This window comes from Anabrus simplex, chromosome 5 (assembly GCF_040414725.1).
Source record: "Anabrus simplex isolate iqAnaSimp1 chromosome 5, ASM4041472v1, whole genome shotgun sequence".
NCBI lineage: Eukaryota > Metazoa > Arthropoda > Insecta > Orthoptera > Tettigoniidae > Anabrus > Anabrus simplex.
This window is the reverse complement of record NC_090269.1, coordinates 216,616,833-216,639,405: the sequence shown is the minus strand read 5'-3', so window position 1 is coordinate 216,639,405 and position 22,573 is coordinate 216,616,833. Positions and strand designations below refer to the sequence as shown.

Sequence of the window (22,573 nt, the reverse complement as noted above, 5' to 3'; positions counted from 1 at the left end):
CCCGCGTTTACTGCATTTCTGACACACAACGATCCCTCTCCCTAAACCGGGTTAATATAACGAGATGTGTGGTTACACGCTAGAAGACGGTAGGAATGGTGAGCTCCACTATTAATTCATTACGGGTACCCCGAACGAACCCGTAAAACGAGCACATATACGAACAACACGTACCTTACAGCAGGAGGTTCACACACATATAAGGAACAGGTACTGTATGAACTGGTAACTATCCGCTGCATATCAAGCTTAGCAATAGCTCACTTGGCAGGGGCGTGTTCGGAGATATGACAGTATTTTTTATTGCCAATTGCCCGGTATGCAATATTGTTACTTTATTCTTTATATACGTTATACAATCAGATAGCCAGTATATATGTCTTCGTGACACACAGTATTACCTAGATGTTTTGGGACCGGGAGCCGTTTAGCAGGAGTTCTCCCAGTGCGTCATCCAGTTACTTGCGACCGCTAGGAAACTTCGTTAACTGTTAACAGGAAGCATTTGAAATTACGAAAGTAGGAGGTATTTCAACAATATATACAGTGACGGTTTGTGACTAGTCGAAGAAATGGCGTGGGAATTATTCTGGACCCTGTGACAAAGTCTGTGATGTGCCTTATTCAAGTGATATTACACATTTACTACATCAAAACACCGACGGATTGACTCAATCGGTGGAAATTTCCCAGACGATCAGTGGCGTATGCTGGGATCAAGACGTGGGCTACCACTAGACTTAGGTTACCCCTTTTCGATGGTTTGCTCAGTGAACGTCAAGCCTTCAGCGTTTTGAGCTGCAGCCAATAGCCAACGGAAAAGCCTGATGTGTTGTCAAGGCTGCTTCACAAGCTACTGCCCTGGTCTCTGCTACTGCCAATGCTCAACGCCTGATCAGTGGAGATGGTAGTCTAAGGTTTAGTAAATTAAAGTCCGGCTTTGTGGCTAAATGGATAGAATGCTTGCCTTTGGTCCGATGGCCCTGGTTCAATTTTCAGAATGAACCCCCGCATAATGTTAATTCCCCTGACTTCGAGACTGGGTGTTTATGGCGTCTTCGCCATTCATTTTATCCTCATTAGGTCACCACCAATCCTATACAGATGCCACGCATTATTACTATTATTATTATTATTATTATTATTATTATTATTATTATTATTATTATTATTATTATTATTATTATTAAATAAAAATGTTGAGTTTTACAGCGGTCATGTCCATCGTTCACTGGTTAATTAGCTTCCTCGAGAGATCAGTGGTGGTGTCCGACCCATGATAACGGATTCGATTCTAATCAACAAAAGAGAACACTAAACATGAAGGAGATTGCATTTCATTTTAGCAGGTGTACCAATAAAGAGAAAACGATATTGCTCCTATAACAGCAGCCTTGCAGCTCCTTCCTACTAGGATATAGAAGTAAACGGGAGTGAAATACCAGCGCTCTGTTACCTATATATGAGTCAGAAGTATGAGGTGAGGAAGTATATATGATGAGGTCGATGAGTAACGCATGGTTGATACGTTAGCAGTGGCGATCTGGCGGACCGAAGCTTAGCACACCTATCCCTCCCCTTAACCGATATACAGAAGCAAGGCGCGGGGGCGAGTCGAGGGGAGAGGGACGAGAGTCTGGGCTACAATATCAGTCTCCGATGCCTTGCTCTCAGAAATACAAGCAACGTTTTTCCTCACTGCTTTCAAATTTAGTAAATGAAACAATGTGTCAGATGCTATCATTATAATGTGCTTTAGACTTTCATCATTCTCAATTGAGGTTTGGGCTTCACAGTTAGCCTTGGTAGCCCTCAGTATACGCCACAGCAGACGATTATGGTCCGGAAGTGAGACCCTCTCAGCCTAGTACACTTCATGGCACACGATGCGGTGGAGGAAGTCAAATCAGGTGACATTAACGTAATTCCGTATGCGGACGATATGATAATGTTGCCTGAAAGAAGGACACACCTAAGGGGCGATATACAAAATGGAAATATGGGCCTGACCGAACAATCTAATTATAAAATAAGGTAAAAACAGAAACCAAGACGTTCAGGAAGGTCGAACGTCTAACCAAAGCAGACTCCTTCACTTGCAGTCAAGAAAATCTACAAATGGTAAATAATTGCAAATACCTAGTGGTTTCCTCCAAGTGAGAGGCAAAAGGTTTACTCGCCTCAATAAATAATAATGTTATTTGCTTTGCGTCCCACTAACTACTTTTACGTTTTTCGGAGACGCCGAGGTGATGGAATTTAGTTCAGCAGGAGTTCTTTTACGTGCCATTAAATCTACCGACACGAGACTGACGTATATGAGCATCTTCAAATACCACCGGACTGAGCCAGGATCGAACCTGCCAAGTTGGAGTCAGAAGGCCAGCGCCTCAACCGTCTGAGCCACTCAGCCCGGCTTACTCGCATCACTGAAGACAGAGCGATAATAATAATAAAAGCCACATGGGATATTAAGAAACTCGACCAATTATCATAAAAAACGGCCCGTGTACTTTTTAAATTAATGATAGCTCTCATTGCTTCATATGTCATTGAGGCAATATGGCCTTTACTGACAGAAGTCTGGCAAGACTTATAGGCCTACAGATTCAAGACGGCCCATCTTCGAAGAACCCTCATAGTTTCTAAATTCTCTCCTTCACGCTTAGTCTATGCCTTAATTGGAACTCGCTCATTCATTGAAGAGCTGAAGTCATCGCACAACTTCGACCATACAGAAGCAAGTCGGAAACTCGTAAAGGAGAATAGAGGGGAAAAAAAAGAAGGAGTGAAATACTCCCAGCTTTCTACTCGATTCCAGCCATAGTGTGGATGGACAGTAATTTCAAACTTCGCCATCTGTACGCAAGAAAGGCTATGCACGGATTCCATTACAGAATTTGCCTGCGACATGATAGGTACACAGTGGATCCCCTCTGCCTTTATTCACTACACGGGCAGCACTGCTATCTGTATCACCTACTGGACTGCATCAAAAGAACCTCAGCCTTGAGTTTTTATGGAAATGATGAACACTTTGTGTGAATATTAAATGTTTAATGTTATATTCATGTACACAGCGTGCTTAATAAATAAACTTATGAAAATCTTAACAGTGATACTAACTATCAGATGTAAGTCATACATCTGTCTGTGTGGGAAGACTTGGTGGGATGATAAAGGTGGCTTACGACGCAGCAGAAGTATAAGGGTAAGGCGGTGAATAATTATTGTATTGATGTTTCTGTATAATATTATCTTACGGGGAACTGATAACCTGATACTGAGAATTAACTTAGTAGATTTATAGAACTACACTTAAGTAATGGACATTACGATCTTTCAGTAAAAGAGATTAGGATTCTTGCAATAACAGTGATTAAAAACACGTTCATGAGCGAAGGATTGGCAGCAACCTTGAAGAACATCTTATAATAGCACTGCATTTTCTTTCATTGTTTCTCTTCAAAACTTCACGAAGAGTTAACAAGAGATTTCAGTTGTCCGATGAAAGACATGCAAATATTTTATGGGTAAATAATTTTCTCTTTTACATAAAGAGTATTAAGAATTTTTAAACCATCGGCTTGTGTCAGTGCGTCTGATAAACAGGTTCGAGTTGCTCAAGTGAATGGGGACTGTTTGATAAAATATTTCTCTAAATAAAATAAAATCGTTTCCATAAAATAATATCCGTAGAGATGTGTCCCTCTGAACAGGTTCCACTGTGTGTGCCCGAAAGAAATAGTGAAGTAATAAGACAACTACAATCACAATCTACTTATGATATTCTGAATTTACAAGTAGCAGCTTATTGTGATTGAAGTTCCTTGCGTGGATAAGTGGTAGAGAGTCTGCTTCCAGATCTCAAGATCGTGGGTTTAAACCTGGCAGAGATGGTCTGAACTTTGAAAGTAGAAAAGCATTCCAGTCGTCACTCCATGTCGTACGATAGCACTCTGAAATTTTTTCCTTGCTTCGCTTCAAAATTGCACGAAGAGTTAAAAAAGACCTTACAACTGTCCGCTGAAAGGAATGTAAATATTTTTAAAGGTGAATTATTTTCACTTTTACAATTTTGTAAACCATCGGCTTGTATCAAGGGAGAGCAGCATGTAGAAGATTAAGTGTTTAAGTGTTTATCCGAAAAAACGAATTAAAACTCATCCACAGGTCACCCAATAGAGCTTCAATTTCTCTGCCATCTAGTGAAGTAATACAGAACGTCATCATTGACCCCAGCTACCTAAACGGCGTTAAATCAAAATGTCTGCACGCTGTTGCTGAGGCCGTACGATTGTTTATTTATTTATTTATTTATTTATTTATTTATTTATTTATTTATTTATTTATTTATTTATTTATTTAACTTTATTAGTTATTATTTTCTTGAAGTTAAGTCATAACATCGAAAAATTCATCCCTTTGTTCTCATTAGGATTCTGTTCATATATAGAATTCACACCACGGTTCAAAAGTGTTGTTTGACATATTTAGCTGGGAATACGTGCCTGGTGTTGGTGGTGAGTTCTCTTTGATGGGGAAGCAAAAGACGATTACCAAACTCTCTTAACTGTAATCACCAAGCGAGTTGGCTACAGTGTACGGGTTTAGTAGCGTAGCTTACATTCGTAGTTTGAACCCCACAGTCAGCAGACCTGTAGATGGTTTTGCATGGTTTTCTGTTTACACACTAGGAAATATCGTAATTAAAAGCACGGCTGATATATTCTCTACGCCACCACATGAAACCTGCGTTAGGGCAATGTTAAACAAATAAAATAAAAGTTCTAATCATTGAAGAACACGGAACATGTCCATTCCTTCGAACGAACGTACTGGAAAAGGCTATAAGAAACGTGAAAATGTAAGACTCCCTTGGTAAATGTACAGAATATCGTTCGGAGTGGGAAGAGGACACATTTTGACCAAGTAATGTCGGATAGAGGAAGTTTAGGTGGAGGATCCTGGCACTTTTAAACGGAAGCAATGCCACACTCAGGAAGCCCCACCCCTAGTCACCACCCTGTGCTTCCAGGTAGAGATCTCCTGGGGGTAATAAATGTCAGTATTGAGTGTAGACACACAAGCTAATACGCTCTAGTGGAGAAGTCAAGTGGATTAACACACATCAAGTGATACGGCGGACAGAAATTGCTCTGTTTAGCGGTAAGGTCAGAGCTGAACATTTCCACTTCTCTAATACGAAAATTAAAGAAAACTTGTTATTTGTCGAATCATAGAAATTTTAAACCAATCGATATTTATATTATTAAAAGAAAGATATATTATACTATATTTCAATCTATTCTTGAGGTGAATAAAACCTCTAGGTTTTCTTGTACTTCTAAACTGATTTTCACTTTAGACACCAAACACTCCAGAATTACAAGTTTGGTGTAACAAAGTAAGTTTCATAGTTACAGAAAGTCTGGTCGATACTCAAAACTAAAGAAGGTTTTATACACCCCGCTAATAATTTTCGACGCAAGTCAGTGAGTACACGACATAGTGTCTTGAACACGGTTAATAATTATTTAATGTTATGTGCTTAACGTACCTTGAACTAGTATTGGTTTTAAGACATGCCATAAAGTCAGAGTGTTTTCCCTGAAATGAATTCTTTAACATGTCAGTGTATATATTGACACAGGTATCAAACATTTGAGTGCCCTTGAATACCCGTTGACGTATTTTGATTCCAAATTGCTTTAAGTTTCTGAAAACCATCAATTCGCAATTGTAGACATGTTCTAAAATGAAAACATAATTATGTTGTAGAACAACCTCAAGGCTAACTTCTTTGCGTCGAGGTTTGTTTTACATAGGTTCGATAAAATGTAATTGCAACGCCACTTACTTCGTACCTTGCTTTATTGACAGAATAAACAACGAAAGTCCACCATGCAAAAGTTGGTGGCGTGAAGGTAATGCTCATTGTGGTATATGAGACTCATAGAATCACACTGAATGATGCTATACCTGACGGGCACACGGTCGATGCAATCTAACACCGTCATCTTTTGAAACAATATCTTCATCCTGCACCCAGAACAAAGCGACGGCACTTTCTCTCAGGGACTCTCATTACCCGTCATGGCAATGTAAGGTGTCACACTGTTAACACAATGCTGGATCTAACGTGACTGATGGTAGAACACCCACCTTTTTCTCTTCACATGAGTTTGTGCAATGAGAGTATGTTAACTAGAACACAAACTATAAGAATGCATTGGAAATAATAATAATAATAATAATAATAATAATAATAATAATAATAATAATAATAATAATTGTTTAACGACTTTCAAATTACTATAGGTTTGGAGAAATATTACGATATTTGAACTGTGTACTGGAGGTGTTCTTTAACGGGCAAAATACACGGACCTCGCACTTTTAAATACCCTCAGATGTTACCGAAATTATTCAGGATTGAACCCGTTGTCTTGGGAACAAAATGACAATGATTAACCAACTACAGAACTAGGATCGGTCAAGTCTGCTAATGATGCTCTACATCGAGCGTACTATTGTAAATTTTATATGAGGTGTTTCAATGTATGTTTGGCTAACTACTAACCTAACGTAGAACTGCTACAAAACTTATTTATAAATTGTAATGAGTCTACCGAGTTGAATCAGTTGAGAAGGTAACTACTTTAGCTATTAGTGAGGCTAAAGGATAATGTCAAATTTAGAATGAGATAACTCCTTACATACAAGGGGACCAGTACGACTAAAGTTGTTGAACCATTATATTTTTATCTTTCGATTTCACGGAATCATAGTATTTCATTCAAGCTATCATTCGTTGCCAAAGCTTAGTTGTAAGTACTTAAGTTGCATTTTCAATTCAACACTACATGTGAGCAGCACATCTATTAGCTGATATTTAGTTTTGGACAGCGAGAGTGCACGTTTCCTTCTTCATGTTCCTGCTATATTGTGGTAAATTCTTGTAGACTTTTACACTATGTGTCTTCATGATGTTCTCCAGACGGTTCCGATGTCATAAGGTGCCACACATTCTTGAAAACGCCTTCGTGGACGGAACCATAAACCCGCCGAGAGTGTGAACAATTCGACCTGGACCTCGATTTTAGGGGAGTATTCATAGATAATAATAATAATAATAATAATAATAATAATATAAAATAATAATAATAATAATAATATCGGAGACGCCAATGTGCCGAAATTTAGTCCCGCATGAGTTCTTTTACGTGCCAGTAAATCTACCGACATGAGGCTGACGTATTTGAGAACCATCGAATACCACCTGACCGAGCCAGGATCGAAGCTGCCACGTTGGGGTCAGAAGGCCAGCGCCTCAACCGACTGAGCCACTCAGGCCGGTATTATTCATAGAAATCAGTACGTTGAATTTTTTAGTCGCTATGTTCATGTGTAATGAAGGTAACACCATGATGCATAAGTACGAACTATCACCTAGTTTTCACATGAAAAGAAGTACGGAGGAAATTGATTTTGAAAGGAAAAAGAAGGATAAATATGTAGAATTGCAGTGTGAAAATCTCAAACAGCAAAGTAGAACTGTGAGAAGAAAAGTGAAGGATGAGGTGCAAGACAACCCAAACCATCCGTCATACGAATCGGGAATGCATGAATTACTTTGAAGGATGATTCTGATAAGTGTACTACGTTGTACACAAAAGGAGCAATTTATTTTCCGAAATTAACATACTATTTTGAAACTTAGGCTCATAACTTATATATTTCTTACCCGGTATTTTAAACAAATATTGATACTGAAGTTAAAGAAGAAAAAAAAAAGCTATTTTTTCCAAAAATCTAGCAGTTACTTCCAAACTAACTTCTTAAAAATTCAAAAACAAAATTCAAAATTCCTGTGTTAAAACACGTAACACGATATGAAGAATTCCTGAGAAAAGATAAAGTATTTAGAGCGAACCGTTTCTGAGATAAATTTCCCTAAGTAATATTGACTTAACGTAGTAGTTATAGAGCTTACAGGGTCACCTTAATTGCAAGAGAATAGAACTTCCGTAGGGAAGAAGCTTCAGTTCTCTATACTATCTTAAAGCTCGTGCAGTTGTTTGGATAAACGTTTTTTTCTTCTTTTCCCTCTGCTTCATACACTGATAAGTCTGATGACAGAGAGGTTTTATGTAGCAAGCTGCGACTTCTAATAACTGAAATGCAAAAGTTCTGTGTTAATAATGGTGCGCTCAGCGGCTGTCCTACAGTTTTCCACATTAACTCCCTAACAGAAGGCCTACAGGAAAAAGGATCTTACCCGAAGTCTCTCGGTACCAACCTCAGTCTTATATAATACCAACGACTCGACGTTAAAAACCATACGACGCTGATGAATGGATACGTTGTTGCACCCAGAAAAGACCAATATGTGAAATATTTCAGCTAAAAACTCGAGCCGGTATTTCTATCATCTAAGGTTCAACATTGCGTGAGTTTAATCAAAGAATCCTCGTTGTTACTGATACTTGTGCTGTGGGTCAATATTTCTCGAACAACATTGCCACATTGCGGTGTTTGGATGCGGAATGACGATATGCCCTTCACTTGTAAAGTTGGAGAAACATTATTATAGATATGGATATTTTTAGAATACACTGCCTCTTAAGTTTTCTACTAAATGTTACTCTCATTTATTCCAGCATCCGTTTTTTTATTTAAATAATATTCAATAACCAGTTCTGGCGCATTTTCAACGACGTTTGTCAAGTTACTAAAATGGTTATCCTACATTGTTCGTGATATAAATCAAAACATTTTCAGGTTATCAAGCGACGAAAATTGACTTATCGATCGACCCACGTAGGCTTGTAGAAGTTCTGTCTAAAATCCAGTGAGCTCCGGTAATGCCTTTCAAGAGATAAGAGAATGTCACCACCTCTCTCTATGTTTCGAGACAAACCTTCCTCTAACTTTGTCCGTGCTTCCTAATTGGCTACTTACTACTCTGAAAATCTTGTTTCCTCTCGTAAGTAAGGCAGCTTTTGCGACCAGATCGGAGTGCTGTTGTCGGCTCAAGTTCTCCAGCCTCTGAAACAAGAGCTCTTCAAAGAGGTAGATGAAAGTAAAAACTATTGAAATTTGTCCACATTAGTAATGTTGGTCTTCTTATGAGTGAAACCAACTTTATGACTCACTAAATATGGGAAATTAACAAACAAATGGACGTGGGCTGTGTTGGAACAATTGCCCCAGGTCTATTTAGCGTAAAGTATGTTATACATACTTTTTTCTTTTTCCATTATTTCTTGCCTGTCCTCTCCTATTGAAAATGTTATCAAAACACATTATTTCCGATTTCCGTAGTTTCCATGACATATTCTTGAGTGTTTTCTGGCGTATCTACCTCCATAGGCCAGATAAGAGCCATTCGTGGTGCTGGGGTGCTTCGGCGTTCTTACCTTCTTTGTCGGCTCTCTTAGGATCAGCTTCGGATATTTAGGTCTTGTTGGATTCCATTTGTTTCACTTCTTCCAGTTGTGGTAGGTTTGAACTTTCTTTAAATTAAGATATTGAGACATTCTCGAATATTTACAATTATTTCACAATTTCCACGCACCTAATTAAGTTCAGATTAAGTTATTTACTTTAAATTTTCACTAGATGTGTCAATGGCTGTTTGAATGCACTGTGTTGCTCGAAATAGTTCTGTTACCAACAAGGAAGTTGTACTACTTCTGTAAAAAAATTTAATGGGTGGCGATGTCAGATACTGGCATCTGAGATGGATGAGAAGTGGAGTATATCAAATTATGGCATGTACTTTATTACGTCATGTAGGGAAAAGTAACCAATAATTTGCTAGAAATAGATTCGATTGTCAGATATGTAGTCTCATGTATGTTCAATAAAATAAGAAATTAAACCATTTATTTATCCTTATTTATAGATCACGTACAAACATTAAACTATCTTTCCTAAAAAGTTTGAATAAAAGGACATGTCAGCTTTGGCCATCACGCTACGGAATTTATATTAACGGACTCGTGGGGTTATGCTTCCCTTTCTTTCTACAGACGGTTCGATGAGGTGCTGTAATTGCTATACTTAGCTACCTCCATTGGCACCGTATATCTCATGCATCTGATACGTCATCCTAACCACAGCCGAATGATTTAATTTCAGGCCAATGAAGCAGAGCTTCATGATTTATGTGCAACTGTGTCTCTGTGTCTCTTCCACCACACGTCAAAATGCAAGTGAGAGATCCCACTTGATGTTTCTGAGTGGTAGTGTGTTTCCAATTCGTTCCCCGCTATTTTTCCGAGCTGGTGTTTGGGTTCGACTCTGTATTTGTGTATTTAGTTCTTCTTGGTTGGTTGGCTGGTTGGTTTTTTACTTGTCCGTGTTTGACGGTCTTGCCAGGTTGGTATTATTTATATAGAGTGAAGAATGATTATTTTAATGTACGGCCCATCCATGTGAGTAAAACAACAATAAATAGTCTACTGCCTAAGATTTTTGAGTATGGAAAAGATGTTCCGTTTGTATTCATTTTGCAGCAAGAATAACTCAAGGTTACGTACAACTAGAGATCCATGAGATCCTCTCTACCATTCTGAAATTTGTCCAATTAATTTCGAATTAGTAGTGTATATTTTATCGTGTGTAAATTGATTTTTTCTTACAAACCTACTATTGCTTAATTCTTTAAATACGTGTATGAAATCTTATGTATTTATAGTTTACAATTTTTATTCTTTCAGGACATTCATTATTGTTAAGTGATCAGCTGCAGATTAATGTGAAACTAAAATCACATGTTGACCAACATGTATAGAAATCTTGCTGTGAAGACGCCAAGGGGAGTGTTTTCATAGTATCCTGGCTCAGTTACTTTCATTCATACCTCTCATTATGCTCTACTTTAACAATATTTTATTTTAATATTGAAAATTGATGCCCTGGTACAGATTAAGATCCTCTATTCCAGACTTTAATGTATATTCTAGACAGCTAATAACAAGCTTTAAAGTTCTAAAAATGCGAAGTGTATTCCTATTTCATTCTTGTTATCTGTAGTCATACGTAACTACTACAATTAAATTACTAGCCATTGTAAACATTAACTCCATCAGTATGCTCATTTGAATACTCTGATAAATGTTAATTGAACATACAGGTTGTTATGTAATTATATTCCTGGAATAATTAACATACATGTAAACAGAGCGAATATAGCAACAACTTACGGGAAAATTATGCTAGCTAACCATAATTAATCGATCTTCCCTGATGAAAATATGGTGAAACTACTAGGTTTAATCTATAAATTCACGTGCGTTCTAATTCACAACTAGTTAATGCTTCCGTCAGCAAGTCACGTTCGAAAATACAGGTGTTCATGTAAATCAGAGATCATAAACCACCTGCTATGGTTAGAAGTACTGACCCATTAATATACTTCCTTCTCAGGCTGCAAACAGTCTATGACCTGCCGTGCCGTGCCGTGCCGTGCCATAGGATAGCAAACCTCCAAGGAGTTCTAGATGTCTGAAAATGGCCAAATTGTCATTCTGTGCGGGCTGCCAAATGAAGTGTGGCTTTTCGTTCAGTGCTCATCGTCCTGACAGAACAATTTCTATACCATAAATCACGACCTGGTACTTGATAGAGTGGTATTGCCCAAGAGAGGCTAATCTTATTTGCTACCGTTAATACGGTTTTCCAGAAAATAACATACGTCGGAACAATACCTACGCACAAGCAAACCAGGTGATATCGGAACATATACAATACACGGCTCCTTGCATATCAACAACATAATTGTTCAGCAAGTGTCGTCCTTCAAATACACTGACTGACAGAGCAAGTGCAAGACCAAGAAGGAGTGGTCAGAACTTTATGCCAATTGCAGGGTAGACTGACGTCACTGAGGTATGCTCATGATGTGAAATGCGCCGCTGTGCTGCGCACGTAGCGAACGATAAATGGGACACGGCGTTGGCGAATGGCCCACTTCGTACCGTGATTTCTCAGCCGACAGTCATTGTAGAACGTGTTGTCGTGTGCCACAGGACACGTGTATAGCTAAGAATGCCAGGCCGCCGTCAACGGAGGCATTTCCAGCAGACAGACGACTTTACGAGGGGTATGGTGATCGGGCTGAGAAGGGCAGGTTGGTCGCTTCGTCAAATCGCAGCCGATACCCATAGGGATGTGTCCACGGTGCAGCGCCTGTGGCGAAGATGGTTGGCGCAGGGACATGTGGCACGTGCGAGGGGTCCAGGCGCAGCCCGAGTGACGTCAGCACGCGAGGATCGGCGCATCCGCCACCAAGCGGTGGCAGCCCCGCACGCCACGTCAACCGCCATTCTTCAGCATGTGCAAGACACCCTGGCTGTTCCAATATCGACCAGAACAATTTCCCGTCGATTGGTTGAAGGAGGCCTGCACTCCCGGCGTCCGCTCAGAAGACTACCATTGACTCCACAGCATAGACGTGCACGCCTGGCATGGTGCCGGGCTAGAGCGACTTGGATGAGGGAATGGCGGAACGTCGTGTTCTCCGATGAGTCACGCTTCTGTTCTGTCAGTGATAGTCACCGCAGACGCGTGTGGCGTCGGCGTGGAGAAAGGTCAAATCCGGCCGTAACTGTGGAGCGCCCTACCGCTAGACAACGCTGCATCATGGTTTGGGGCGCTATTGCGTATGATTCCACGTCACCTCTAGTGCGTATTCAAGGCACGTTAAATGCCCACCGCTACGTGCAGCATGTGTTGCGGCCGGTGGCACTCCCGTACCTTCAGGGGCTGCCCAATGCTCTGTTTCAGCAGGATAATGCCCGCCCACACACTGCTCGCATCTCCCAACAGGCTCTACGAGGTGTACAGATGCTTCCATGGCCAGCGTACTCTCCGGATCTCTCACCAATCGAACACGTGTGGGATCTCATTGGACGCCGTTTGCAAACTCTGCCCCAGCCTCGTACGGACGACCAACTGTGGCAAATGGTTGACAGAGAATGGAGAACCATCCCTCAGGACACCATCCGCACTCTTATTGACTCTGTACCTCGACGTGTTTCTGCGTGCATCGCCGCTCGCGGTGGTCCTACATCCTACTGAGTCGATGCCGTGCGCATTGTGTAACCTGCATATCGGTTTGAAATAAACATCAATTATTCATCCGTGCCGTCTCTGTTTTTTCCCCAACTTTCATCCCTTTCGAACCACTCCTCCTTGGTGTTGCATTTGCTCTGTCAGTCAGTGTATCATGGGAATTTAGTAACTGAGCATTGCAATCCCAAACATAAAATCTTATCCAGGATTGGGAAAATCAATTTTTTAACCAGTATGAGGGCCCTGTTAACCACTAGAGAAGTCAACTTTCAGCTCTGATCCGGGAGGTTGCGATGCCATGGTTTCCGTGACCTTATGTATGGTTTTTAAGGCTGGAGGCTCAGCAGTTAGCTGAAGAGGTGGATTGATGCTTACGAAATTTACTTGTACATAAAAATACTTCGAATATCCTGGATAGAAAATGAAGACAAATAAGGAAGTCCTCAAGTTGTTAACTGAGCAAGAAAGAGCTTCTAACATCCATCGAAGAGCGAAAGGCAGGTGCATCGGGCATATCAGGAGATATGAACGATATGAACTTCTCCAACTCATCATCAAGAGGAAAGTTGAAGGAAAACGATCTATGGAGAGACGGAGAAATTCCTGGCTTAAAGACCTGGTCTCAAAATTAACACCAACAAGACCAAGGTGATAGCCATTTCCAGAACACGAAACACGCAGATTCTTATGACAATTTGTGGGGAATCAGTCGAATAAGTGCGGAAGTACCCTGGAAGCTGGATTACTAAGGACTTAGACTGGGATTTAGAGATCCCTGTACGAATAGGAATGGCTCGTAGTAGCGTTCTGAAAATGAGGAATCTACTGTGTCAGAAGTCTCAATTTGGAGACACTTCACAACTTCGTCAGATGCTATGTACATTCAGTGCTTATGTACGGCGCTGAAACATGGACTCTGAAATGTAACACCATGAGGAGAATACAATCCTTCGAGATGTGGGTGTTCCGAAGGATGTTACGGATCTCATAGAGTGATCACATCTCCAAAGATGCCGTATTCAAACGCCTGGTGAGGGAACAAATGTTGATGTGTACAATCAAGAAAAGAACGTCAGCTTGTCTTGGGCATATTATAAGGAATGAAAAGTAGAACCTATTTAAATTGATCATGGAGGGTAAAATTGATGGACGTAGGAGTCGCGGTCGAAGGAAACATTCTTGGCTGAGGAACTTACGGGATTGAACGGGACTAGATTCTAGTAGACTGATGAGGACAGCCGAACATCGTACAGACTTCGCTATGATTGTGGTCAACCTTCAGAAATGGAGAAGAAGAAAGACCTGCGCCGCTGGTATGGACGAACGTCCATTGAAATCTTTCGAGCTGCTGTTTCACGAGTCATCATAAACAGATGGATCACCAACCCTCGTAAGGTGATGGCATTCTAAGAAGACAAGCCAAAATATTTACATTTCATAATAACGACCTCAACGGAATTAGCTTTGCATTTCACACAGACTATAGTACGATGTGGATCACCCATAGCACGGAGACAGGCAGTGATATGGTCGGGCATGGAGACACAGAGACATTGGACGTTCTCTTGTGGAAGGTATTGCCACAGCTGATGCAAGTGACCTTAGAAATCTGCCGTAGTTGCCGTTGGTCGAAGCTGCCGTTCAGTATGGTTCCAAACATTCTCGATGGGTGAGAGGTCTGGAGACTTTTCTGGTCAAGGGCACGTGTTGACATCACGAAAGTAGGCTACAAATACACGTGTTGTGTGGGACCAGGAATTATCCTGCTGGAAAATGGCATTGCCGTGCTGCACCAAGCAGGAAAGCACACACAGTTGCAGAATTACATGGAAGTATCGCTGAGCCGTCTAGGTTCCTTCATTTAGCAGAGCGATAAAGGTAGGAAATGGCACCCCATACCATGGCACCTGTCGCAGGAGCAGTGTGCCGCTCTACAATACGCTGCCAGGACGTCTCTGGACTCGAAATGAGTGGTCGTCTTGATCCAGACAGAACAAGTGATTCGGTGTTGAATACCACCGTCCCCAATCTGCAAGCTGCCATGATGATTGTTGATGACACAATTTCAAACATGCTCGGCGATGCTCTAGTCGTAATGGTAGACGTCGTAAGGGAAACCGTGACTACAGTGCCTGCTCTGCTGGCTGCCTGGATAAGGTACTGGTGGAAAGGCGTTATCCCAGCTAACGTGACATTTCTCTAAATGGTGCTCAGCGACGCCCATGGAGTGTTTTTGTAACCTATCGCAAGATGAAACAATCCTCCCTATTGGTCCACCTGGGTCAAGCCGAATCTCTCGATAATGCATTCGGGAGATGATAGGTATGAATCTCACAGTCGGTAACCCTGAAGATGGTTTTCCGCGGTTCCCCATTTTCACATCTTATTTATACTATGGCCGCTACCTTCCCAACCGGGCCCTTTCCCATCCTTGCGTCGCTGAAATCCTTCGGTGTGTTAGTACGAGGTTAAACCACCACTAACACCACCACCATCACCCTTTCGATGCGTATGTGCGTACATTCCCATTGCGTCCAACAACAGTGCAGAGTGTAATCAGAACGGTTCAGTTGGCGAGCAATGCGCCGAAACTCTAACCTGCCTCTCTTAGTCGAATGATACAGACCTGAAACTCATCTAGATGGTCGAAGGCTTGTCGGATGTGCCATTGGTCATGCTCAACATAGCTCTGTGTTTCACACTGGCACTAAGGTCTTATTCGGTGTCTTGTGTTTATGAGTGAGGGATGAAAATGTTCGCCCACTAGCGGCACTTCCGCACAAGCAATCAGTTTTAAATCCAAACAGATACATGCCAACCTATGACGATACTAGAAAACGTGCCACTAGAAGTTCGGCGATGACTGTGGTTTCGACATAATAGTGCACGTCCACACTTTGTAATGAATGTACGCAGACATTTAAATCGAATCTTTCCAGGAAAATGCATTCGGTAAACTCTGTATAATTAATTGTTCAGATGTATGAAAGAACTAATAGCCCTACTTCGTCTGGATAAGGTTCAGTAGTAAATACAAATGTTTGAGCAAAAAAAAAAAAAAATGATCTGAAGTACGCTGAGATTGATTATTTCCATTAACATAGGTTAAGAAAAGTATGTAGTGCACTCATTAAGAATAAGCTAAACTCAATAATTAACATAAATTTTATCTCAGCGTCTGACTTACCTCTAAAATATGTTCGGCTTGGTTCTCGCGATCCAGTTTTCTTCCAGTGGTTCTTATAATTCCTGAAATAAATACAAAGAACAGACATGAATAAATGTTTTAATTGGGTACGCAATACACTCTTTAAAACATAGTATTTATACAAGGAAATAGTCATGCATGCAGGTCATAGTTCTACACAGAAAGTAACATATCTGTTAGTTAAGCGACTTGGATTTGCAACCAACGAGTTTAAGTTTATTACAAAATTTGTCGAAAGTATGCCATGCAATTTTTACTACAGCGGTACGAACGTTTACTCACTTCTGACTTTTCAAGAAACAATCCTACTTGCATATTTATCGATTGGCATCTCCACAACAGAAAATATATGTGGTGATATCGTAAACGCCTTTGGTATACGATGAGCAATTTACCGACACACAAGGCCATCCACATAAGAGAAAGGACGTATACAAGCAATAGAATAGCATGTTATTATAAACAAATTATATCACACACAGTATGTCACATCGTTATCAACAATATATTTCCATTTTTCTGGAAGTTTATTGATTACATTTTTTCCAAAACGTACGGGTTTTCTGTTTGACGAACTCATCCTCGATAAACCTGCAGTCCTCCAAGGAAGTGAGGCGTTTGCCATCAAGGGTAGTTTAGCAAGGAGAGGTCAAGTAGATGAAGTTGAACGAAGGAGCAAAACTGAGAAGGTATTTGTAAAAGTGACTAGGCCTGCAGCTATTTCTATAACTCTGCAATGGGTGGTGTAGACAAGACTGACTTCTTGGTTCAGCTGTACAGAATCTTCATCCGTTCACGTAAGTGGCCACTGAGAGTTACAGTATATTTCATTTTGTAAATCTCGCTATCACCAACAGTTGGTTAAAGTACAAAGTAGTTCCCAAAAAAGTGCAAATGTATCTTATAGAATTTTCACTTAATATTGCAGAGGCATCAGCTGAAGCTGGGGTTTGTGTTCTGAATCCCAAAAGGGGCAGACAGAGCAAGAAAGTTCCAGTTCCTGACTCTTATAAAAAAAAGGAACTACAAGAAGGAGGTACGGGCAGTTGATGATGTTCGTTTTGACAATGTGAGTCACTGGCCAACAGCTGTGGATGAACATGTATTTTTTATTAGATTTACGTCGCACCGACACAGATAGGTCTTAAGACGACGATGGGATAGGGAAGGCCTGTGGAAGGACCTTTTTTTTTTTGCTAGTTGCTTTACGTCGCACCGACTCAGATAGGTCTTATGGCGACGGTGGGACAGGGAAGGGCTAGGAGTGGGAAGGAAGCGGCCGTGGCCTTAATTAAGGTACAGCCTCAGCATTTGCCTGGTGTGAAAATGGGAAACCACGGAAAACCATTTTCAGGGCTGCCGACAGTGGGGTTCGAACCTACTATCTGCCGAATACTGGATACTGGCCGCACTTAAGCGACTGCAGCTATCGAGCTCGGTTGTGGAAGGACCAGGAAGATGCAAGAGGGAAATATGCATTCGAAGGACGAAAGTGAAATACGAAAAGTATGATTTCCACTTGTGTCTGACAAAATACGCTGACTGACAGAGCAAATGCAACACCAAGAAGGAGTGGTCAGAACTTTATGCCAATTGCAGGGTAGACTGACGTCACTGAGGTATGCTCATGAAGTGAAATGCGCCGCTGTGCTGCGCACGTAGCGAACGATAAATGGGACACGGCGTTGGCGAATGGCCCACTTCGTACCGTGATTTCTCAGCTGACAGTCATTGTAGAACGTGTTGTCGTGTGCCATAGGACACGTGTATAGCTAAGAATGCCAGGCCGCCGTCAACGGAGGCATTTCCAGCAGACAGACGACTTTACGAGGGGTATGGTGATCGGGCTGAGAAGGGCAGGTTGGTCGCTTCGTCAAATCGCAGCCGATACCCATAGGGATGTGTCCACGGTGCAGCGCCTGTGGCGAAGATGGTTGGCGCAGGGACATGTGGCACGTGCGAGGGGTCCAGGCGCAGCCCGAGTGACGTCAGCACGCGAGGATCGGCGCATCCGCCGCCAAGCGGTGGCAGCCCCGCACGCCACGTCAACCGCCATTCTTCAGCATGTGCAAGACACCCTGGCTGTTCCAATATCGACCAGAACAATTTCCCGTCGATTGGTCGAAGGAGGCCTGCACTCCCGGCGTCCGCTCAGAAGACTACCATTGACTCCACAGCATAGACGTGCACGCCTGGCATGGTGCCGGGCTAGAGCGACTTGGATGAGGGAATGGCGGAACGTCGTGTTCTCCGATGAGTCACGCTTCTGTTCTGTCAGTGATAGTCACCGCAGACGAGTGTGGCGTCGGCGTGGAGAAAGGTCAAATCCGGCAGTAACTGTGGAGCGCCCTACGGCTAGACAACGCGGCATCATGGTTTGGGGCGCTATTGCGTATGATTCCACGTCACCTCTAGTGCGTATTCAAGGCACGTTAAATGCCCACCGCTACGTGCAGCATGTGTTGCGGCCGGTGGCACTCCCGTACCTTCAGGGGCTGCCCAATGCTCTGTTTCAGCAGGATAATGCCCGCCCACACACTGCTCGCATCTCCCAACAGGCTCTACGAGGTGTACAGATGCTTCCATGGCCAGCGTACTCTCCGGATCTCTCACCAATCGAACACGTGTGGGATCTCATTGGACGCCGTTTGCAAACTCTGCCCTAGCCTCGTACGGACGACCAACTGTGGCAAATGGTTGACAGAGAATGGAGAACCATCCCTCAGGACACCATCCGCACTCTTATTGACTCTGTACCTCGACGTGTTTCTGCGTGCATCGCCGCTCGCGGTGGTTCTACATCCTACTGAGTCGATGCCGTGCGCATTGTGTAACCTGCATATCGGTTTGAAATAAACATCAATTATTCATCCGTGCCGTCTCTGTTTTTCCCCAACTTTCATCCCTTTCGAACCACTCCTCCTTGGTGTTGCATTGTCACTGTCAGTCAGTGTACAACAACTGCTTCAAGGCTTTTCATAATCATTAATTACTTAATTTTTGGACGTAATTTGGTTGGCAAATTGATGAGATTCCAAACAACTGAAAGACAGATATAATTTCAGCACGAAATTTAACTGTAAGTGGAGTGTATACTAAGTGTAAATGAAAATAAGAACAATGATAAAACACGTAACTCTTTGTGATGATTGAAACCTAATATATTATTTATAGTACACGCTGATATTCCAAAAACTATGCACATGAAAAATTATTTTAAACATCTTTGTGTTTATAATTGCCCCTAAGTGTAAAATGTAAAGCTGTATAATTTTCGTGAGAATAATAACAATTCAGGGCCCAAGGTGTTAAGAAAACCTTGGTAAACAATTGATAGGGAATCTGACACTTGGGTGACAGCCCTAAATGAATATTAGTGATGACTGATTGAATCACAAACCTTTTTAAATTTGTGTTTCATTTCCTTTGTTTAGCGCAGCTTTGGTCTATATTTCAGTATTCTCCAGTCATCTGTAATTTCAGGCAGACTTAGAAATAAGAAATATGCGACAGATGACGCATTACCAATAGTATTATCTGCCATGTCCTAGATGATTCGATAACCGATTTATTACATTCATTACTGTGGTTTCAAACTCCACAGATATTCGCACGAGTCAATGGGAGAGTGTTGTCAGTAATATTCCGGAATTCATGTATCAGTGAATTTTTCCTCCAGAGGTGAGATGGTGGGATGTGGTTCAGAAATCATAGCCAGAAAATAAGCAGGGTATGGTTTAATTGGATAACTACATTTTTGCGTGGCTGCTGAATTATTCTATAAGGATGGTTGAAACACATGTACTCGAGTATTGGCTTCAGGAAATAATATCCTATAATGACGTACGAACAAGAAACTGAAAATTCTTACACCGCGTCCAATACAGTGAGAATATGAAGGCGAATTCGTTTTTTAGCAGATCCAGTTTTCAATTAAGCAGAACGTCGTAAGATAATTTCAGTTAGCCGGCTCCAAATGTTTCATTATAACGATGAGCTGGACGATCGGCAGAGCAAAAAAAGCAGCTTCATTTGCCTCATCAAAATGAGAACGGGCTGTGTCACGCTTCACTGGGGAATCGATGTTATTGAGAGGGCCCTTAAAACAGTAACAAGCACAGAGAACAATGAGCACATGATACCACAGGTTTTAGTCAGGATAAAGAATATTCTACACGATACTGTTTTTTTTACCAACTACCCGAGTTACATTCACAAAGCAAACCACAAACAAACGATTAGAATCCTACCCTAGTTGCGACTAATTATGGCAGATATTCTGAAATTCATGAAAATAGAAATAAGCTACTGTTCATTGAAATGGGGTGCAAAAATATCTCTGTGTGAGGTTACTTCTATAACGTTTTTATATCATTTATGGGACTTAGAACATCATGGCGAACAGCTAAATTTACTTAGAATGTGTTATCTCAGTATACTAAAATGTGATACTTGTAATGATGTAGTGTGTACTTGTAACATACTGAGTCTGGGATTGAAACGGAAATGGCGCTGGGCTATCTTCTATAGCACCATATTTATAAAGCGTATATTCTCTGGTAAACAGTCACCTTCATTATCCATGCTCCCGCTGCATGGGTTGCAGTAGGAAAGCTAATAGTTCACACGAGGAAAGGTTTCGTCCGGTCAATAATGGAGGCGTCCTTCCGAATGCGATTAAGATCTGGTGTTGAAATGCGTTCACGGATCTCAGACTCAGACTCTTAATAACGACAACAGATACCTATTACATAAAGTGACTAATGACGACCTCATAATCGGCAATTACTAAAATCATCCAATGCTAAACTGTTGCATTTAGTAAGAAATACCTGTAGGAAGGAGTACGGAAATTAACGCACTGAGATATTGCCGCCTTATTGATTGAAGTACCATTGTGTCATACGCCTCTCTGCAAGAGTTTTTTTTCTTGATCAAGGTAATTGGCTCAGGAATTGAACATCGTAATTCCATTTACAAGGATCAATCGGAATGTACTTTGTAGATACACCTGGTAAAGCGAAAATACTAAAAATACTAAATATGTACTACGGACAATACAGATATTTCTCAATAATCTACTAAACAATTATCAAAGTGAAAGTATTCGAGAAGATGTAAGTTAAGATGGTACCTGAACTTCGGACATTCGTAGATAGCTCCACTCATAGAAGACTTTGGTCATATCTCCGCCCCAACTATTCCTAATATGATGTTTATACAGCTGATTACTTGGTTATTTAAAGGGTACATTGATAATACAGTATTAGTGTTTGCGATAAGGTATCTGGCTCCTCGGCTGAATGGTAAGCGTCATGGACTTCGGCTAAGAGGGCTCCTCTGCTTCGGTGGCTGGAAATTGCTGTTTGTTCCAATACACATCTCCCATATACAGTGTGATTCCAAAATATTTTTACAAACTTTGCGGACGGGTTCCTTACACCAAAACAAGAAGAAAAAAGTCATAAACATATGTCCCAAAATCCTTCGTTTCGCTTTCGCGTTATTAACTAATTAAAATTTATGTTTACCTTCAACAGCTTTCCAGGTCCAACCCAACAACTTAATTTCTCTCAGCACATCCTGTAGATGCTGTCTATTTATTCACAACACTCTCCCAGTCTTACTGGAAGATGCACCGCTTCAAATAAGAAGAAACATGTGGTTTATACTTGGTGAGGCTCCAGAATATTTTAGTTTCACTGTTCAAGGTGCATTGGCTGGTATATACCGTGAAAGATGAATAAGTAGAGGAGGATCATTTCCATGGCCTGCAAGTTCCTCAGACCTCAGTCCTTCGGATTTTTTAAATCTCTGGGGCATCCTAAGCAATTTGTTTATTCAGCAGACAAACTGGATACAGACACTCTTCTTCGATGTGTCAAGGAAGGCTGCGAAACCATTCGACACCGTCAGGGAGTGTTTGAAAGGATGGGACAGTCCATGATTCGACGAATGCATGCGTGTCTAGACGCAAGAGGAGGGTATTTGAGCGAATGTGTTGAACACGTCCTAGCAAGCTGACAATGTCAAAGTGAAAAACAGATTATTGTGTCACTTTGATATGTGCCGTCATTAATAACTTTTTGTACTTTAATAACTCGAAAACGAAGGATTTGGGAACATATGTTTATATGAACTTTTTTCTTCTTTTGTTGTAAAGCTCGTAAAAGTATTTTAGAATCACACTGTATACACAGCATAGCTCACCACACCACCAACCACCAGAGAAACACATAATCGTGAATATATCCATTCACAATGTTTGGCGGCAGGGAGGAC

General features: G+C 41.3%; 1 protein-coding gene across 1 annotated transcript in view; it reads right to left on the bottom strand.

Annotated features, from left to right (window-relative positions):
- LOC136874446 (fat-like cadherin-related tumor suppressor homolog) overlaps nucleotides 1-22,573 on the bottom strand; it is a 671,031-nt gene that overhangs the window by 505,134 nt on the left and 143,324 nt on the right. The window contains exon 4 of the mRNA XM_068227805.1: nucleotides 16,271-16,332. Within this exon, the coding sequence (XP_068083906.1) occupies nucleotides 16,271-16,332 (62 nt within the window). The remainder of the gene's footprint in view (nucleotides 1-16,270; nucleotides 16,333-22,573) is intronic.